We start from the raw sequence: 21,282 nt of genomic DNA on the forward strand, positions 1-21,282 counted from the left end.
TACTAAACACATCTAGCACATAACTAATGTCTTCTTTAATAAGTATTCTTTCACCTCCCCCTAATATTGCCCCCCCCCCCAAAAAAAAAGTTAATCATTGGTGGTGGCTAGTGGCCCCCCCCCCCCCCCCCAAAAAAAATGTAATCATGGTGGCTAGTGGTTCCCCCAGAACCGACCCCCCCCCCCCATATGTCAACTTTTAAACGTTGGTGGTACAGTGGGTACGGACATAAAAAAAATACTTACCAAGTCCGGGGTCCAGCGTCTCGTCCTGTCATAGACAATAATTTTGTAAAATAAAAAAATGGCATGACCAGCCCCGGGCTTTTTGAGTGGTCCTGGTTCCCAAAATCCAGAGGACAAAGTGCGTGGGGTCCCCCAGATCTTGGGGACCAGCACCAGGCTCTTGAGCTGGCCCTGGTTTCCAAAATACGGGGGACAAAATGAATAGGGGTCCCCCATATTTTGGAGACCATCACCAGGCTCCACTAGCAGGGGGTGTAATGCCATAGCCAGGGGACACGCTTGATGGTGTCCCGTGGCCAAAGCATTACCCACCCTAACTAGTCAGCCCAGGACTGGAGTTTTTGGGGAGGTGGGGACCCCCCAAATAAGGGGGTCCTCCCTCTCCAGGGCACCCCAGGCCTGGGCTGCAGCCCGGGGCTATCCCCTGCACCCCTGGGCGGTGGGTGCAGGGTTGATAGCTGAACAGTAATATTGTCTTTTACAGTAGGACTACAGGTCCCAGCAAGCCTGCCCCACATGCTGGCACTTGGGAGAACCACAGGTACCAGCATGTGGGACATTAAAGGCCAGTCGGTACCTATAGCCCCCCTGTAAAGGAAATATTAAAATAAAACACAAACACAGATGTTTTAGTATTTTATTAACTGCATCTGGTCTTCACCCAGGGGGGCTCCTGCCCCCCCCCCCCCCCCCCCAGGGCTTCTGCGGTGTCTTCACCTGGGGGCAGCGGCCCCCTAAGCTCTTTTGCATGGCCACCGCCTCCCAGGGCTTCTGCCTCTTCATCTGTGTTCTTCACCTGGGGGCGGCGGCCTTTTAAACTCTTTTGCATTGGCCGCGCCTCCCAGGATTTCGGGAGCTCTTCTCTCCTCCTCCGCCGTCGGACTGACTGCCCCTACCCTGTCTCGAGCTGGCTAATATAGCCAGCTCGAGGGGGCGGGGCAATGACGCGGCGAGCCGTGATTGATTGGCCGCGGCCATTTTGAAATTTGCATTTTTTTTAACATATCCTCCCAATGCTGCCGCCCCGCTGCCGCCGAGAGGTGAGGTGGGGGTGGTGATGGGTGCTACTGCTGGTGGGGGAGGGGGGTTAGGGGTGGCGGCGGGTTCTGCCGTGTCTGCAGTCGCTTGCCCTGCTCATCTGCCCGCAGCCACACATGCGGGAGATGAGCAGGAGCTTTCTGAGCGACTGCTCTGAATTGAACAGCCCGTCCGTTCTGAATCTATGACAGATTCAGAACGGCGGGTGCGCGCATGTAAATCGCTGTGTGGGCTATATACATGCATTTTCAGGCATTTTCTGAGCGATTTGTTAGAATCGCTCAGAAAATGCCTGAATATCGTGCTGTATGTGGGGCCCTTTAGTCATTCTAACAGGAATCTGGCAAAGGTCAGAGTTAATGTAACAAGATCCTACTTATGTTACAGTGAGCAGTCGCTGACATATTTGTGTACATTGTTACAACTGCATTGGTAAGAAGTGAGTGCAATATTTTCTGGCGACAATATATACAGTATGTGTGTGGCGTGTTTTCATTCTGTATAATTTATGTTTATTATTTGTACAGTGAGTTTATATATGTTTTTTATTTAATAAATATGAAAGGTCTGTATATTTTTGAGGTTTAAATTTCTATGCTCCTTGTCTGCCTCTAATGCTGTGTACACACGGTGAGATTTGACATGAGATTTTGACTATATAGTCGTATGCAGATCGCACAGGTTTTTTACCTTGTGATCCCGATGCGCGCTCACATGACAGCACAAATCGACACCCAGATAGACAGGGCAGCAATGACTATAGTGCAAATCTAATGCAAATTGTATGTAAAAAGTACAGAGATAGCAAAGATTGTATAGCAATCTTAGGTGCATACACATGTACAGATTTTCTGTCTGATCTATCTGGTGGGAACAAAAACCTGGAAATGTATGGGAGCATATGACAATCAAAAATTTGTTCCCAAACGCTTGAAAACAGACAGTGATCATTCAGACAAATTGTTTAATCGTTCTGATATAACAAATTTATCAAAACATATTTTTTTTTTAACCAGTTTTCCTGCATTTGGGTGGAAATTTTTGATGGTCAGTTGCTCCCATACATTTCCAGGTTTTTGTTCCCACCAGATAGATCAGACAGAAAATCTGTACATGTGTACGCACCTTTAAGTCGAAGAGCAAGGGAATCTCACCCACTGCTAATTCATTTGTATCTATATGAACAACCTATGACATTTCTCATTATACCCTAGTTATTAAGGCTTATTAGGTCTCTGTATTCTCAGATCAATTCTATTTTATATTTGGGCTTTTAATTCTCTACAGCTATTGTTATTTCCCAGGGAAACACTTTCCTTCAACAAGGGAATAATGTTGTATTGGGCATCATTTAATAGTTACCAAGTAGTTGCTATTTGTCTTTACTGTGGCATCCCTTTAACATATGGTAAATGGTTCTAATTATTATTACTAGCCAGATATATAGCAGTGTGAAGTCGCCGACAACCTCTGTTATACTATTGCAGGGGTAGCTGGCTCCAGTCCTCGAGAGCTACCAACAGTTCACGTTTTCCAGCTCATCTCGCAGGTACACAGGTGCACTCATTACTGACTGACACATTTTAAAAGATCCACAGGTGGAGCGAATTACTTCACTTGTGATTCTGTGAGGAGACATGGAAAACGTTAACTGTTGGTAGCTTTCGAGGACTGGAGTCCACCCTGCTGGAGACACATAGAAGTGTCTGAGTAGAATCCTATGGACGCTAGCAGTTTTAAGGAGGCCTGTTTCAGAGATGTATGCAAACCTGATTTTTTTCCCCTGCAGTTATTTTCATTTTAAGTTACACTGAGCATGTGTTGTAATATCTTGCAACAGTGGTCACCCAGAGGATATGGGTCATTATAGTAGAAGTAGCAGCAAAATTGCAGCCATGTGCGTCTGCAGTCCAGTAGCAGCTGCAATGTTGCCTGTGTCTTAAATTTTGTGGCCATGCTGCGTGATTATAGGGCTGCCTACCTAGAACTTCGATAATCGCCTGATCTATTGCTACTGCAGCAGAATGCAACTACTATTCCACACCACCTGCTGCATTACCAATACAGCGGTATCACTACTTCCAAGGATGTGGTAGTGTTAGCAGCTCCAACTGCAAGTGAATCAGGCCTACTGTGCAGCAACTATGCTGCTGGATGTGAACACTGAAATTAGATGGGAAGAATACATGAACGTACTGTAGTGCTTTTGATTTTGCCTTGCTAGTCTTTAATAGGCCCAATGTTTTTCAAATGTGAAATGCAGGAATTTGGTATAAATTTTACATTTGAACATAGTTGTGCAATCTTTCACTCTTTAAATTATTTTTTAACTACTAGTGACATTTGTAAGGAGAAATGGGGCAGCTCACAATAGCCGCCAATCTATGGTCTGGATACTTAGAAACGAATGTTAGTAGAGCTTGTTGTGCCCAGCTTAGTGCTGTCTGTACGAACTACTATGAAATACTGTACTACCATAAAGCCAGAGAAGATGGAGATCTGTTTGTCACAGTAATGTGATGTTTGATCTCTGTCCTGCAATGTATGTGGATTCAGGGAAAGGGGTAGATAAAATACCTCTCCACTGCTTGGACTGTTCAGGTGTAGAAATCTTGACCAGTACTTTGACACTTTCATCATCTTCAACATCATCCATCAAAGCCTCATTTTGTGGGCTGCTGGAATGTAACACTGTAGGTTGCCCATTTACATGGTAAATGACCTTCTGGATCTGCAGACCGTTATCTTTTATTTGTATGGCAATATTTCAAGCAGCTTTATACACAAACACATTAACATATGACATCATACAGTAATAAATTGATTGGTTAGGCAGGATGAGTTTGCACAGAATGGGGCCTGTCCATAAGAGCGTATATGCTAAGGGGAGCCACAGCGAGCGAGTGCATACTATGGGGGGCACAGTGAGAGAGTGCATACTATGGGGGGGGCACAGCGAGAGAGTGCATACTATGGGGAGCCACAGCGAGAGAGTGCATACTAGGAGGAGCCACAGTGAGAGAGTGCATACTAGGAGGAGCCACAGTGAGAGAGTGCATACTAAGGGGAGCCACAGCGAGAGAGTGCATACTAAGGGGAGCCACAGCGAGAGAGTGCATACTGTGGGGAGGCACAGCGAGAGAGTGCATACTGTGGGGAGGCACAGCGAGAGAGTGCATGCTAAGGGGAGGCACAGCGAGAGAGTGCGTGCTAAGGGGAGGCACAGCGAGAGAGTGCGTGCTAAGGGGAGGCACAGCGAGAGAGTGCGTGCTAAGGGGAGGCACAGCGAGAGTGCGTGCTAAGGGGAGGCACAGTGAGAGTGCGTGCTAAGGGGAGGCACAGCGAGAGAGTGCGTGCTAAGGGGAGGCACAGCGAGAGAGTGCGTGCTAAGGGGCGGCACAGCGAGAGAGTGCGTGCTAAGGGGCGGCACAGCGAGAGAGTGCGTGCTATGGGGCGGCACAGCGAGAGAGTGCGTGCTAAGGGGCGGCACAGCGAGAGAGTGCGTGCTATGGGGCGGCACAGCGAGAGAGTGCGTGCTATGGGGGAAACAGTGATTTGTTTGAAGCTGATGAGGAAGTATATTTTAGGTGACTGGTATAAAGTGGCAAAAGTTTTGGAGGTGGGTGTGCGAGGAGGAACCCGTATTGGATGTAAGGCAGTGGTCAGTGAGGAACAAAAGGTATGATGTATGAAAGACACAGAAATCAAGTTAGAGATAGATGTAGAGAGGGAGGATTAATTAAGGACTTTATATGCGAGGGTGATCAGCTTGATCTGGACTGAGTGGTAGAGGATGGGGTGGGGATGTGATGGCATCAGAGAGACAAAAAAAAGAATGCTTAGTGCAGTAAGAAGTGACTTGCAAAGACTGACTGAATGGAGAGTTTGAAGAAGTTAATGATTAACGGTGGCAGATTAATCTAAAAATATGAGAAGTGAGGCAGCGGTACATTTCTGTGGTGCCAAGGTAATGGAGACCAAGTAGAATATGATGAGATGGGAATGGGTAAGGTCCATACAAGCTGGGAGATTTGCCCAGCGTGTATGGATAAAGATGATCGTGGAAAAAATCGCTGGGCTGAAAATTTCTCTGTGCATACACACTGAGCGATTTTGCCCATTTTAGCGATTTTCCCTGGGGTGGACAACTTTCCATAACAGGATGCTATAAAAAGCCGTCCACTCCATCGCTCATCTAATAGTAATACCAGCAGAGAGCGGCCAGGCCAGCCCATATCAGCACTTACCACTCATTGCTGCACCATACACACCGGGCGGCTTTCGAGCTGAAAGCAGCTGAAATGAGTAAACTGAGCTGCTTTCTGCTCGGGTGCCGTGTGTGTGTGTCTTAAGAGCTTGGAGCCACTGTACAAATACATTGTGTGTTCTGTTGTACAGATTTTTTTTTTAAAAAACCTTGTATTTTGCACTATTACAATGGTTTATGTGTTTTGCCTAATATAAATGTATTTTTTGTTGTTTTCCATAGGGCACCAATGCCTCAACATTGGAAAAAGAGATCGGCCCAGAACAATTTCCTGTAAATGAACATTATTTTGGTTTGGTCAATGTAAGTTTTTACTAAAACACTTTTCTTATTTCACTGTTCTTTATTTCGATGTTGATGTTTGTAGCTTTATTGTACAGTTACCACCGGTAATAAGCCATCAATCATGTGTTCTCTTCTACTAGGTGATTTATAGAAGATCCGTACCGTCCTTCCTCCCCCTCTCCTTTCCCTTTGTCTAGTAGTACTATAATGGCACACCTGTTATTTTCCTAAAGTAGCTGTCCCAGAGCTGAAGAAGAGAAGGCAAAAGACATTGGCCACATATTAGATTAGATATTTCCGCATACATCCTCAATAAGCCACATAGTGTACCATGAGAGGCCTGATGTGAATGTGCCACCAGGTCCCATGAAATTCTGTTAGCGTTGGGCATCTTTTTGCTGACAATGCATCTTATACACCTTTCACACCGCACAAATAACCCGGGTCCGACCCCGGTCACTGTGCAGTGTGAAAGGGCCTTTGGAAAAGACCTGAGTAAAAAGAAGGCTTTTATCCAGGTAAGAACCAGATTGCTGGACAGTGTGAATGGGTAACCAGGTCCCATTCACTTTTATGGAGAAGGCAGCAGCGATACCTAGGGATGGGCACTGACCATCGATATGTCGAAATCATTGATGGTTTATGGTCAATGTAGAATAGTTTTGCCATCGATGTAGGAGAACCAGATGGTTTCCCATCTTAAACGAATAGTTAATTTTTCTCGCAAGGGGCCAGAACACAGAGCGTAGCTCCGTCCCTGACACCTGTGAAGACTGGCCCCCGTGTTTTGATTGGCACACAGGTCACTCAGCCTGAGAAAATGGATGACAATCAATAGGCAAAAACATCAATGGTCATCCATCCATCGATGGCAAAGGCCATCCCTAGCGTTACCTTAGTGCTGCCTCCTTCCCTGCAGGCCTGACTCTCCGTCGCTCCTCCCACCCTCTGGATGATGTCAGCGACACGCAATAAGCTGGGTCGCTGTGAGCCGAAATTAGCGCAAATGCAGGGATAGACCCGTGCCCTAATCCTGTGTGTGACCTGGCATTTGTGGACTAATGGCAGTATTAGTCACACCGCCAGGCAGCTAGTATACACTGGGAAACTCTGCTGATTATTTGATACACGTGTGTGTGTGTGTGTGTGTGTGTGTGTGTGTGTGTGACTGAGTTTGTATACTGAGCAGAGCAGCTTGAAAATAGCTGCGGCTCCTACATTGTAGCGTTTCCCATACAAATTCAGAGACTCCTTTGCACCCAGATATACAAGTCTGGCACATCAAGCTAATCAGCACAGCCCCCGCAGCAAATGTAATGCTGACACAATATGTATGTGACCACAGTCATTCACAGATATATCCATTGTACATACCGGCTGGTGTGTTCCCCAATATATTGCCCAGTGTGTACCCGGCATAAGATGCATTTTTCACAAAACAATAAACCTAATGCTAGAAGATTCTCACTGGACTGGACACACCGGCAGGAGCTGTTTGGCAGGACTGCAATGAGGCCACATCTGTAGTTCCTAGGCTATCCAACCAGTAGCTGTCAAGTGAGTTATGGGGACAGTTTGTGGTCAGTGACTGCTTGGCAAAACCCATTTAATACCCTTGGCTTCAACTTTCTTTGTAAGGCTTCCTGTTATAACCAGTTGTTTCTTAAATTGTGCAAAGATGGAAGTGTCCTATAACTCCTCTGATGCTTACATAAATGGTGACTTACAGCAGATAATTACGCATTGAGGCTTCGAGGAAGACTCTAATCTCCCTGGACTGTATATAAAGTTGTCTTTTCAGCAGGAGCTCTATAATACAGTAACAGCTCAGTCAGTTCTCACACTACACTATTAACTTTCCAGGTAATGATTGAAGACTTTGGTGTCAACATTTGTGTTTTAAAAATCTAGTATCTTCCCCTGAGAATTTTAAGTTATCTTTAGTATTTGAATGTCGGGCGTAAATCCTTAAAGATCTGTTCTAGGCTAGTAATATAAAAGTGATCTGTGGGTCAATATTTCTGCTGCCACCACCACCATCCGTATCTATACATAGCATTTTTCAGTAAATTATAACATAATATGTTCCCGCATAACTCTGGAATGCTTGGATAGATTTACACCAAACTTTGTACACACACGATTTATAATCTGGGAAAAAAAATACTATGGGGCTAATACACCCTAGCATCCCACCAGGGGGTCCCACAAATGGGTCCTGCCAATACACAAAGTGGGTCAGGGAAGCAAGATATCCAGCATAACTTTGGAATGACTGGACCAAGGTTTACCAAACTTATTCTAATTTACTCTTAGAGGCAAATTCCTTCTCAAATGGACAAAACCATGTGCACTGCATGAGGGGTAGATATAACATGTGCAGAGAGAGTTAGATTTGGGTGGGGTTTTTCATCAAAGTGAGATCTATATTGCAGTGTAGAAATAAAGCAGTCCGTCTTTACCCTGCAGTATGATTCTGTGAGGAGACCTGTAAAACATTAACTGTTTTTTCTCCTTCATCCTCTGGGGACACTGAAGTACTACGCTGGGGATAGTGTGGTGTTATGGAGGAGTTGGCACTTTAAGAACTTGAAGTCTGGTGTGGCTCCTCCCCCTCTATCCCCCCCTCAGACTCCAGTCTTAGTTTAGTGCCCGGAGGAGTAGGATCCCTGGGCAAGAGGCTCCCGCAGGGGTCTCTGGTTGTCCGTTTTTTGTTTTATATAGAAGTGTGCAGGCAGCCTGAGTGTTAGACTGGCTGCCTGCAGTGTGTATAAAGCTCTCTGGGAGGTCAGAGCGGCACTGCGTGCGGTGCACGCTGCTGACCTCAGCCGCCTGCACTCTAGGTGTGGGGAAGCAGCCACAGCCGCTCGCGGCTTGTGTTACTGCTCCGTTGGCTAGTCACCCGCCGGAGAGATCAGGACTGGGGCGCTGGGCGCCGGGTGACTGCTGGATCAGAGTCACGCGCTGGTCCAGCTGAGGGGCAGACTGTGTCTCAGCGCCGCTGTCCTCAGCGCGCGCTGGGACGGAGGAAGGAGGAGGCGTGTCATGGGCGTCTCCTCCAGGTTAAAAATCCTCAGTGCGGCAAACGCTGCCTTCCTAAAGCCCACGCTGCCTTCCTCTGTTTGTTGTGCCTCTTCAGAGCCCTTCTGCTTCAGGACAGCAAAGCGTTTTTCATCCCAGACTGGACAGACTGTGTCACTGCGCTGGGTGAGTGAAGGGGTTCTCCTTTTTAGGAGTCCCCGCTTGGAGTATTCAGGTGGGCTAATTCGGGGAAGGTGAGCTCCTCTCCCCCTATTGTATTTCCTTCTTTTACACTGCTGGGTTTACACTGCTATCTGTGTGGCTGTGTTAGAGTGTGCTGAGTGAAGGAAGTGTTTGTATTGGATTGCATTATGGCAACAAAAGCTTCTGGCTCTAAGGCTTCTCAGAAGCTGTTCACCTGCACTCAGTGTAATCAGCAATTTACACAACATGTGAAAGGTGTGTCACTGTGTAAGGATTGCTATAAAGGAGGGGCTGTTCAACAGCAAGCTGCTCTCCTTAATGCTGAAGGGGTTACAAGTGTGTTAGCTACCTTAGCTTCTGAGCTGGCAGCATCTCGTAGGGACAGGGAGATTTTACATTCTCATCTGTCTACTATGTCTTCTGCTGAGCCTTCATGGGCCAGAGAGTTGATTAGGTCAGTGGATTCGCTGGTACAATCCACCGTTATGCCTACACAGTCCAGCGCCCCCCCTCCACCTAAAAAAAGGGGTGCTCCTTGGTTTTGAGGATTGATACCTCTGATGAGGAGGAAGTTAACCCTCTAGAGGAGGGGGAGTGTCAGATGTTGGATGATACCTTTGTACCTGTGGATGAAGAGCAGGGTGTTCAGGATGAGGCTCAAGGTTTAGAGGCCTTGATTCAGGCTATTAAGGTGACTCTTAATGTTGCTGAGCAAGAACCTCCTGCTCCGGTTTCTATTTTTGGCCGTCCTGTTAAAGCTGCGGTAACTTTTCCTGAGTCCATAGAGTTGGAGAAGCCTCTGTTGGACATTTGGAAAGTGCCTGAGAAAAAGTTTCAGTTATCCAGGCGCTTTAAGGCGTCTTACCCTTTTGCCCCGGAAGCCAGGGCGAAATGGGAGAACCCGCCGTTAGCGGACGCTTCCATCTCTAAGCTTTCAAAGAAGGCAGCGCTTCCCATTCCGGGAGCGGTGGCCCTGAAGGAGGCGCCAGATAGGCGTTTGGAGGCGGGGCTTAAGCACATCTTTTCTACGGCTGGGGTCTCTTTGCGTCCTATTTTTGTTATCTCCTGGGTCAGCAGGGCCATGGAGAAATGGGCAGAGGATTTGTCCAGGGGCTTGGAGGAGCAGAGGCCTCCTGAGGAGTTAGCTCAGTTGGCTGATCAAATGCGGGAATCCGCGGCATATATTGGAGAGGCGGCCAGGGATTCGGCTTCACTGGTGGCAAGGATCTCGGCTCTGTCTATTACAGCCAGACGGTCTTTGTGGCTTAAGTCTTGGCAGGCGGAGGCGGATATAAAAAAAGCAGTGGAAGCTCTTCCCTTTACGGGGGATGTTCTTTTTGGCCCAGAGCTGGATAGATTAATTGCTCAGGCGACAGGGGGTAAATCTACCTTCCTCCCTTCCTCAGCGCCTCCTCCGAAAAAACCTTACCAGGGTCCGGCTTTTCGCTCCTTTCGAGGGGCCCCGAAATTTAGAGGTAAGTCCAGAGGTTCCTTTACCTCGGGCCGTGGTAGAGGTAGAGGCTTTGGCGCCGCCACCTCCGCCGCGAACCCTGGCTCCCAGCGTGCAGACGCCAAGCAGCCAGAAAAGCCCGCGGCATGACGCCCTCCCCTCCTACCTGGGGGATCCCAGAGTAGGAGCGCGGCTTCTGGATTTCCGGCAGGTCTGGGAAGAATCCTGCAAGGACAAGTGGGTTCTCTCAGTCGTGTCTCGGGGATACAAACTAGAGTTTGCCGGTTCTCCTCCTCAACAGTTTTTTACGATGGGTCTTCCGCATGCGGAAAAAGACTCCCAGTTACTACTCCAAGCAGTTCAGCGGTTGTTATCAGCCGGCGTGGTAATGCATGTCCCAACCGATCAACGCAAAGAGGGGTTTTATTCTCCTCTTTTCCTGGTTCCAAAACCAGACGGGTCGGTAAGGCCGATCTTAAATTTAAAGAAGCTGAACGAGTACATTATGTACCACAGATTCAAAATGGAGTCGCTTCGCTCGGTGGTGGCAGGTCTGGAACCGGGGGAATATTTGGCATCCTTGGACGTCAAGGATGCCTATCTACATATTCCCATTTACGACTTACACCAGAGGTTCCTTCGGTTCGCAATCAAGGACCAACATTTTCAATTTCGGGCTCTGCCCTTTGGCCTGTCATCGGCGCCTCGCCTTTTCACCAAGGTAATGGCAGTCATGGTTGCCTTTCTCCACACACTAGGAGTCAAGATTGTTCCGTATCTGGACGATTTGTTGATAAAAGCCGGATCCAGGAGTCAGCTGGAACAGGCTCTTCACGTGACTTGTCAGACCTTGATTCGGCATGGCTGGATTCTAAACTATGGCAAATCCCAGATGGTACCTTCCCAAAGGATTTTGTTTCTTGGACTGATTCTGGACACAGAAGTACAGCGGGTCTTCCTTCCCTTGGAGAAAATTGCTTCAATTCAGGACTTGGTGAAGCAGGTGCTTCGTCCTCGGAGGGTGTCGGTGCACCTTTGCATTCGGTTGCTTGGCAAGATGGTCGCCTCCTTCGAGGCTCTGCCTTTCGGCCGTTTCCACTCCAGGACTTTTCAACTCGATCTGTTGAGACAGTGGTCGGGTTCGCATGTCCACATGCACAGGACGGTAATTCTTTCACCCTGCAGTCGGCTGTCCCTTCACTGGTGGCTTCACACGGCCAATCTGTTGGAGGGGCGTCGGTTCGGAGTCTGGGAGTGGACTATCATCACGACGGATGCCAGCCTGAGGGGCTGGGGGGCGGTTGTGATGGGACGTCACTTTCAGGGCTGTTGGTCTCCGCAGGAATCAAGGCTGCCGATAAATATTCTGGAGATTCGGGCTATCCGTCTGGCTCTTCTCAAGGCGGACCTGTTCATCAGAGGGAAGCCGATCCGAATTCAGTCGGACAATGCCACGGCTGTGGCATATATCAACAGACAGGGTGGAACGCGCAGTCGGGCAGCTATGCAGGAGGTACGCCCGATCCTTCAATGGGCGGAGAGGAATTCTCTGGCCTTCTCGGCGGTGTTCATTCCAGGGGTGGACAATTGGGAAGCGGACTACTTAAGTCGCCAGGATGTGCACCCAGGGGAGTGGGCACTGCATCCGGAGGTGTTTGGCCAGATTGTCAATCGTTGGGGGTTACCTCAGATAGACATGATGGCATCCAAACGGAATTGCAAGGTGGCTCAGTATTGTTCCAGGTCACGAGATCCGGAGGCAGTGGCGACGGATGCTCTGACCGCAGAGTGGAATTACCATCTAATCTATGTGTTCCCTCCATTACCCTTGATTCAGTTAGTACTCAAACGGATCAAGCGCGAGAAGGCAACGTTTTTTTTCATAGCTCCAAATTGGCCTCGTCGGCCTTGGTTTGCCGATCTTCAGGGGCTCCTGATAGATCAACCCTGGCTACTGCCTCAAAGAGAGGATCTATTGCAACAGGGACCATTCGTCTACCAAGAATTAAGGCAGCTGCGTTTGACGGCGTGGCTGTTGAGGCCGAGCTGCTGAGTAGGTGTGGGGTACCTAAAGAGGTCATTCCCACAATGATGAGAGCCAGGAAGGAGGTTACTTCCCGGCATTATTACAGGATTTGGAAGGCTTATGTGTCGTGGTGTGAACGACACAAGTGCCCTACAGCTGTTTTTTCTTTGTCCCGATTGTTGAGGTTTCTGCAATCAGGGTTTGAGGCGGGCCTTCGTTTAGGGTCCCTTAAGGTCCAGGTGTCCGCCTTGTCGGTTTTCTTTCATAGGCGATTAGCCTTGATGCCGGAAATACAAACATTTTTGAATGGGGTTCTAAGGCTGCAGCCTCCGGTAAGACCTCCGGAAGAACCTTGGGATCTTCCTTTGGTGCTGGACTATCTCAAGTCGGAGGTGTTTGAGCCTTTAGAATCTATTGATTTACGTTTACTTACCTGGAAGACGGTGATCTTACTGGCTTTGGCATCGGCTAGACGAGTGTCTGACCTCAGTGCTCTCTCATGTCGTTCTCCGTATTTGGTGTTCCACTCAGATAGGGCGGAACTCCGGACTAGATTGGATTACTTGCCAAAGGTGGTGACGGCTTATCATCTTAATCAGCCAATCGTGGTTCCGGCCTTGACAGGAGAGTTCGCTTCACTGGATGTGGTCAGAACTTTGCAGGTTTATGTGGACAGAACCAAGGATCTCAGGAAGTCGGATTCTCTGTTTGTCCTATACTGTTCCGCAAAACGTGGTTGGCCGGCTACCAAGCAAACTTTGGCCAGGTGGATTTGTCTAACCATTAAACAAGCTTATGTTCAGGCCTCCGCCTACTAGAGTTTCGGCTCATTCCACCCGTTCGGTGGGACCTTCTTGGGCGGCGGCCAGGGGGGTGTCTCTTTCTCAGGTATGTAGGGCAGCCACTTGGTCTGGGCCCAATACCTTTATTAAGTTTTATAGGTTTGACACCTTAGCGGCATCCTCTACTAGGTTTGGCCGCGCGGTGCTTCAGGATGCCCAGCGCCTTCCCGCCCGTGGGGATGGCTTTGGGACGTCCCCAGCGTAGTACTTCAGTGTCCCCAGAGGATGAAGGAGAAAATAGGAATTTGGTACTCACCGATAATTCCCTTTCTCCGAATCCGAAGGGGACACTGAGCGCCCTCCCGGCACTGGTCTTCTGGTAAAGGGAGGGGTTTTTACAGGTCGCATGTGGCCAGGTTGTGTTGCATGCGATGGTCTGTATGTAAGTTCTTTTGACTTATTTTTGTTTCGGTGTCTTGTTTTCATTCTCTCTCTCTCTGTCAGAGGTTTCCTGGTCTCTTTTCTCCTCTCGGGCACAGTAACTAAGACTGGAGTCTGAGGGGGGGATGGAGGGGGAGGAGCCACACCAGACTTCAAGTTCTTAAAGTGCCAACTCCTCCATAACACCACACTATCCCCAGCGTAGTACTTCAGTGTCCCCTTCGGATTCGGAGAAAGGGAATTATCGGTGAGTACCAAATTCCTATTTTTTTGTCTAGTTTTGTTAAAACTGTTGGTACTTGTTTCCTAGCACGGCCACACCGATTTACATCGGGGTGGTCGTGTCGGAAAAATCGGGTCGATCGCAACGCATGCGATTTGGTCGCATGCGATGTGATCGACGCGACCGACCGATTTTGGACCCGATTTTTTTTTATTGAATGAAATGTAAATTGGGTCCCTGGGACCCGATTTTACATTGGATTCAATGTAAAATATTCCCAACCCCCCCAAATTTAACGGCGTAAACCCCAGCCCACGATAGACGCCAACCCGAAGCGTGGCGAGCGCAGCGAGCCCGCGAGGGGCGGCGGTACGCGTCCTCCGACCTTTTCATGCCCTACTATCCACTAGGGCGTGGAGTGAGAATAGAATAGTGTGGCGAGCGTAGCGGATACCTTCACAAGTAAACGCGTCCCTTCGCGGGCTTCACAGGTGTCCGCGTCGCCACGGACACCTGTGAAGCCCGCAAGGGGACGCGTATAACTGTGAAGGTATCCGCGTCCCCTCGCGGGGCTCGCTGCGCTCGCCACGCTTCGGGCCTCGGTGGCTCGCTGCGCTCGCCACACTATTCTATTCTCACTCCATGCCCTAGTGGATAGTAGGGCATGAAAAGGTCGGAGGAAGCGTACCGCCGCCCCTCGCGGGCTCGCTGCGCTCGCCACGCTTCGGGTTCGCGTCTATCGTGGGGTGACGACGGGGACATGTATAATGTGAAATGGGTCATATTGGCCCATTTCACATTTTTCACATTTTCTCACGATTTCAATGTTAAAAAATATTTTAACATTGAAGCCTATGGAAAAATCGGGGGCATCGCGTCGCATCGCGTCGGGACCAATGTTAATGGTCCCGACCGACGCGATGCCCCCGATATTTTACCTTTCCCGACACGATTTCAATGTTAAAATATTTTTTAACATTGAAGCCTATGGAAATATCGGGGGCATCGCGTCGGGACCAATGTTAATGGTCCCGACCGACGCGATGCCCCCGATATTGTGCCCTAGCCGGCTAAATGGACCTGATTTCAAAGGAAATCGGGTCCATCGGGGGTAATCGTGTACCTTACTTAAGGTACACGATTACCCCCGATTGTGGCCGTGCTAGGAAACAAGTACCAAACTGTTACATTTCATGGTCTAGTTTTATTAAATATCACTCTACAAAATATTCGAATAAAAGAAAAAAAAATTGACACCGTAGTCGAACACGGGTCTCCAGCATGAAGAGCCGCGCAGCTATCCACTACACTACGCAACACAGTGATGTGTACGGATTGTAGAGTGCTGATATAATCAGTGGCATCCGCAGCCCTATTGGCGAAACCTGAGTCGCGGCAGCGTCTGATACGGCCCTTTAATGAATTAGCGCTGTAATGTACTGTACTGTACTGTATTTCAGGTCAAGTCGACCCCCTCCACCCCTGGAAAGGGAGGAGGCGGTTGACTTCAGCTGCATACACATTATGCACAGTACCAACAGTTCAAAATATTCAGCATCGGCTATGTGAATGTGAAGGTAAATGTTTGTATAGGATCATGACACTACACAGCCCTTTTGCTTGCTCCGATGTTCACGAGCGACTCATTGGCACGGGCGTCTCATTTCCTACGAGCGTCTCATCGCGCACGAGCGTCTCATACTGTAAGCGCACTCCGTACGGCGAATGGCGGGATTCCATTGGCACATTACAGTATATCTCTCCGACTCTAGCTTGATGGAGCATTAGCCACCCAGTGGTGGCGGATTGTATTGCATGGCGTGCACCCACGCCCCTTGGCGGGCGCCGGCGCGAGAGGAATATCGGAGCGCCAGAACCTCCGCCATGGCGATTCGCCAGCAAGAGGGAGGCTGGCTCCATCTGTATTTGAATGTCAAGCGTTAATCTTTAAAGATCTCTTCTAGGCTAGTAATATAAAAGTGATCTGTGGGTCAATATTCCTGCTGCTGCTGCCACCACCATCCGTATCTATAAATAGCATTTTTCAGTAAATTATAATATAATATGTTCCAGCATAACTGGAACATATTATAATCTACTTATACCATGTTCTCATTGCCGCCCCTGCAAAATCCCGGGTTTTTCTTGCCGGGTTTTTGGCGGGGCACAGAGAATGGATACTTTTCTACCCCGTTCATACAGCACCTTAAACCCGGGAAATTCCCGTGTATGACGCGTTCACACTGCTTCCCCTGGTCTGCCCTGCCAACAAGTGTGTGAATATAAAAGCAGCTTTGATTGGCTGTTGAAAAAGTAGCTGTGATTGGCTGTTTTAGAAAGCAGCTGTTATTGGCTGGCTGAGGATGATGTCATATAAAGTGGCCTGTTTTTTCCAAGCACACTGCATTGCTGGAATCATGGCTGATGAGATGCTTTTGTTTTGCACCATTTTGCTGTTTCATGCAGCAAATGAGAGCTTGCTGCAGCTGCTTACATTGTGCTACCTTGCACAATGCACTTTGAAGAGGAGGAGAGCGCAATTTCTTGCTGAGAGAGACAGTGCTCGCCTTCATTATGTGCGAAGGAGAAGAGCTTTCATCACCTCCAGCGTTACCTCCATATTGAGGTTCAGCACATCCAGTACCCGGCGAATGTGGACCAGAGACTGCTCTCATGGCGAGGTATTTTGGTCTACAGTGGAGGGTTATGAGGATGACCAGTGGATGGAGCATTTTCGCATGTCACGTGGGACCTTTCAGTATGTGCTGGACCTTCTAACCCCTGCACTTTCCAGACAGACCACAAACTGCAGAATACCCATCTCACCTAGAAAGAGACTAGCGATAGCGCTATGGTGGTATGCTACACCGGGAGAATACCGCACAGTCGCCTGCTTGTTTGGAGTGGGGAGATCCACTGTATGCACTATAGTCCATGAGGTGACGCAGGCTTTGCTGGAAGGACTTTACCGTCGTTTCATCACCTTACCTCAAGGACAAAGGTTGGACGACATCATCGCTGGTTTCCTGCATCGTGGATATCCACAGTGTGCTGGAGCTATAGACGGTACACACATTCCTATTATTGCCCCCACAGAAAACCATGCGGATTACTTTAATCGCAAAGGCTGGCACTCCATAATTCTACAGGCTGTAGTGGACCACAAATATTGGTAAGTACATTTTTTTATGATAATATTAAACTGTACTTTGCGTATTGCTAGGGTAACTAAACAGAAATCTTAACACTTTATATTTTCAGCTTCACTGATGTCTTCATTGGCTGGCCTGGCCGTTCCCATGATGCAAGGGTTCTAGCAAATTCGGACCTATACCTTATTGCTGAGGAGAAGCAGGATGGCTGGTTGTTCCCTAGAGAGGTAAAGATATGTTTTTGCATGTTGCAGTTGGGATATTTTTAGTGTTATGTATGCATGTATGTATAACCAACGTACCACATGTATTGTTGTTTTTCAATGTCTCTCTTTACACCGGTAGAGAAAAGTGGCAATCTGAATAGCATACTTGTACTCCAAGAATTCCATATTGTAACTCTTATTTTACTTTGCAGAAATCGAAGATCATCGATGGGGTGGAGATCCCAGTACATATAATCGGGGATGCAGCATACCCATTACGACGATGGTTAATGAAGGGGTTCACCCAGCGCCATCAACTTACCCCGGAACAAATTGATTTCACCCACACCCTCAGTTCTGCACGAATGGTGGTAGAAAATGCCTTTGGCCGTCTAAAAGGCCGTTGGCGTTGTTTAATGAAGCGCAATGACATTGATACCAGCTTCATGCCTCATGTAGTTGCTGCCTGCTGTGTGTTGCACAACATATGTGAGTTTAAGAAAGAACAGTTTCTACCAGAATGGACCGTACTGGAGCCTGAGGAATCAGATCACTCTGCAGATTCTGAGATGTATGAGGGGACAAACACATGTGCAGAAGACATTCGCAACACCATTACCAATAACATATTTGCTTTAACCCACTAGTGTACTATAGTTTTTAATTTTCAATAAACTTCAAAAACATTTCTGTTTGTTTGTACATATTTTATTCATATGTACAACATATATTTTTTTAGTTAAATAGCATAAAGTGTACCAAAAATGCACATAGAAAAATATAATAAAACTGTAATGACAATACCCAAATGCCTTACATAACTTCTGTACAGGCCGGGTGGGCAGACAAATAAACAAAAAGTCAATAAACACCTCTACAGCACATGGTAGCGGGGGTTTTCCTTTCTTGGAGCCGTTCGATTCTCCGCATGACTATGTGGACCAGCCGCATAATCAAGGCAGTGTGGTGGAACTGTGGGAGGCTGAGTTGCACCCGGTGTACGCTCAGGGAAATGGCAGTGATTTGCTGGAGGCTGAGGTGTCCCAGCAGCATACTCGGGGCACTGCGGAGGAACTGGTGGAGGCTGAGGTGCACCAGCTGTACGCTCTTGGAAATGTCGAGGATTTGCTGGAGGCTGTGGTGTCCCAGACGCATACTCTGAGGAGTGCGGTGGAACTGGGGGAGGCTGAGGTGGACCTGCTGTACGCTCAGGGAAATGGAGGTCATTTGCTTGAGGCTGAGGAGTCCCAGCAGCATACTCAGGGAAAAGGTGTGACATTGGTGGTGGGTGAGGTGTGCTGTATGGCACCATGTTCCCCTGGGTTGGGCCTACAAAATTTGGTTGGCCTGCGCTATACATTGGATAACCATACTGAAAATTATTGTGTGGTGGCTGGGGCAGTGCATGGCCTTGTGCCCTAAATAGACTATTAAGGAACTCCATCTGCGTATCTCGGTTCTCTCGATTGATACGCTCATGCATACCAACAATGGCAGTAATGAACGTGTTCTGTAGGTCACGCTCATTGTCCATAAATCGCTGCAGACGAGCATCTTCATGAACTTGCATCGAATTATCCATTTCCTTCAGGTGTTCAAGCATTACGGTGGTCATTGCTTTTGTGGCTTGTTCCATCTTAGTGGACCTCTTTCTTCTCAGTGGCACATTATAAACTATGGGAAAAACAAACAACACATTACTATACAAGACTATAATAATGTTACTTCTCCTTCTACCCAAAAGACATTGTTGTTGCCCATGCACTTGGAAAACCATCTGTGCTGAAGGCTAGATATCAGTAAAACCTTAACTTCTCATTCAGACGTGTTAGCAATGTTGCTGACAGGCCTGAATCAGATCCCCTCTGCACAGATGCATGTGGATGTTAAATTTCAAAAATACTTAAATAAAAAAGCAGTGTTGGCACATGCATGCTTGAGGCCTTTTCCCTCCTGCACTCTTGCTACATGCTGCGACATATTTCTTTAATAAACAAAAATATAGTACTGTGTAATAATGGTGTGTGTAAAAAGTTATAAACTTACTGTTGGTCCGCAACTTTGGACGTGCACTCTGTGGCAATGCTTCAAAGGCTGGACTTCCTTCAGCAGGTAGTGATGATGCAGGCGTTGATGGTGGTCGCTGCAAAGGTGATGGCGGATGCTGCACAGGTGAAGAGAATGCCGTGGGGCCTACAGCTGAATTGTGGGAGTTAAATGATGAATCCAGAACTTCACATTGGGCTTCACCATGGACTGAGCGGGAATCCATTTCACTGTCTGTGGCCTCAAGGTCAATGGGTGACGCTGCTGCTGCTACTGCGTTTTCTTCACAGACACTTGCTGCACTGCCAGCAAAACTGCTGGAGGAGGACAGTGATATGGGATTAGCCAGTGCAGAGTTCCCAAAGATGACATTACACTGGTCATAAAATGGCCAGTCCATACGGGCACCACCACTCTTCCTCCTGTTTAGGTCATGGACCTTAGCATACTGCTTCCGCAGGGCTTTGAGTTTATTCACTACCTGTTGCTGCGTTTTGACGATGCCACGGGCAGACAGGATTTTGGCGATGTTGTAGTAAACAACGGAGTCCTTCACTGTGCCGGTCACTTGCTTTTTTATCTCCTCCTCTCCTCTCACTGCTAGCAGCTCGAGCACTTCCTCATCCCTCCAGTGCGACATGTCTGCTCTCCTCGACGCAGCATATGGACGTCAGACGCAGCATGAAATGGACGTCACGTCACATGATCACATCCGCCAATGAGCTTCTTTTTTTCCATCATGTTTGAAAAACCCGTGTCTGCGCTGTTCAGACTGAAGTACACCCGTGTTTTACCCAGGAAAAACCCTGCAAAAAACCCGTGTGTAATTCCCGGGGCATAACACCCGGGAATTTCAAAAGGACGCGTTCACACTGAGACACGACACGGGAAATTACCGCTCGCCCTGCCAAATACCCGGGTTTTTTAGGCAATGAGAACGGGGTATTGGAGAGATTTACACCAAACTTTGTACACACCTGATTTATAATCTGGGAAAAAATTCTGTGGGGCTAAGACACCCCTAGCACCCTGCCAAGGGGGCCCAAAAGGGGGCCCTGCCACTACACAAAGTGGGTCAGGGAAGCAACATATCCAGCATAACTTTGGAATGACTGGACCAATGTTTACCAAACTTTGGCCCTTATTCTGATAAACTCTTAGAGGCAAATTCCTTCTCAAATGGACAAAACCAGGTGCACTGCAGGTGGGGCAGATGTAACATGTGCAGAGAGATTTAGATTTGGGTGGGGTTTTTCTTCAAACCCTGCACAGAAACAAAATAACTCGCCCAAATCAAAATCTCTCTGCCCCTCCTGCAGTGCACATGGTTTTGTCCATTTGAGAAGGAATTTGTCTGGTACTTGTTTCCTAGCACGGCGCCCATCGTATGCCATCGCATACCACTACTTGAGGTATACGATGCAATCACACCCGATTTTTAATTGTAAAGTCACCCTGATGGGTGATTACTATGTTAAATGCACCCCCATTGTTAACGCCACCCCCACTATCAACGCCAACTCGAAGTGTGGCGAGCGGCAGCGGTACACGTCCTCTGACCTTTTCATACCCCTACTGTCCACGTCGGCGTGGAGTTGATTTTAGTGTGGCGAGCGCACGCGGAATACATGTGAAGTAATCCGCAGCCCCTCGTGGGGCTAACCACGCTTCAGACTCGGTGGCTCGCCACACTATAGAAAATCAACTCCACGCTGACGTGGATAGTGGGGGGTATGAAAAGGTCGGAGGACGCGTATGGCCGCCCCTCGTGGGCTCGCTGCGCTCGCCACGCTTCGGGTTGGCATTTATAGTGGGGGTGGCGTTAACAATGGCATTTAACATATTAATCACCCATCAGGGTGGCTGTACAGTTAAAAGTCTGATCGCATCGCATG

At 48.2% G+C, this 21,282-nt stretch overlaps 1 protein-coding gene and 1 long non-coding RNA gene across 2 annotated transcripts in view; one reads left to right on the top strand and one right to left on the bottom strand.

Annotated features, from left to right (window-relative positions):
- LOC146035684 (uncharacterized) overlaps positions 1–5,848 on the top strand; it is a 99,082-nt gene extending 93,234 nt beyond the window's left edge. The window contains exon 3 of the long non-coding RNA XR_014460695.1: positions 5,774–5,848. This is a non-coding gene — a long non-coding RNA (uncharacterized LOC146035684). The remainder of the gene's footprint in view (positions 1–5,773) is intronic.
- A 10,242-nt stretch (positions 5,849–16,090) lies between these two features.
- LOC146035681 (uncharacterized) lies at positions 16,091–20,323 on the bottom strand. Its single transcript, XM_083159268.1, has 2 exons — positions 19,388–20,323; positions 16,091–19,015 (listed from the first exon to the last, which is right to left on the bottom strand). Exons 1-2 carry the CDS (start codon positions 20,025–20,027, stop codon positions 18,216–18,218), a joined length of 1,440 nt encoding a protein of 479 aa, XP_083015394.1. The 5' UTR covers positions 20,028–20,323; the 3' UTR covers positions 16,091–18,215.
- Between the last annotated feature and the right edge of the window lie 959 nt (positions 20,324–21,282).

Source organism: Crinia signifera, chromosome 9, assembly GCF_055691185.1.
Source record: "Crinia signifera chromosome 9, ASM5569118v1, whole genome shotgun sequence".
Classification (NCBI taxonomy): Eukaryota; Metazoa; Chordata; class Amphibia; order Anura; family Myobatrachidae; genus Crinia; species Crinia signifera.

Bases quoted from the DNA above. Each gene is read 5' to 3' on its own strand.
- LOC146035681 (XM_083159268.1), bottom strand. From the start codon at position 20,027: ATGTCGCACTGGAGGGATGAGGAAGTGCTCGAGCTGCTAGCAGTGAGA. The intron at 19,016-19,387 runs GTAAGTTTATAA...TTTTTCCCATAG, and splicing joins TCCAAAGTTGCGGACCAACA to TTTATAATGTGCCACTGAGA.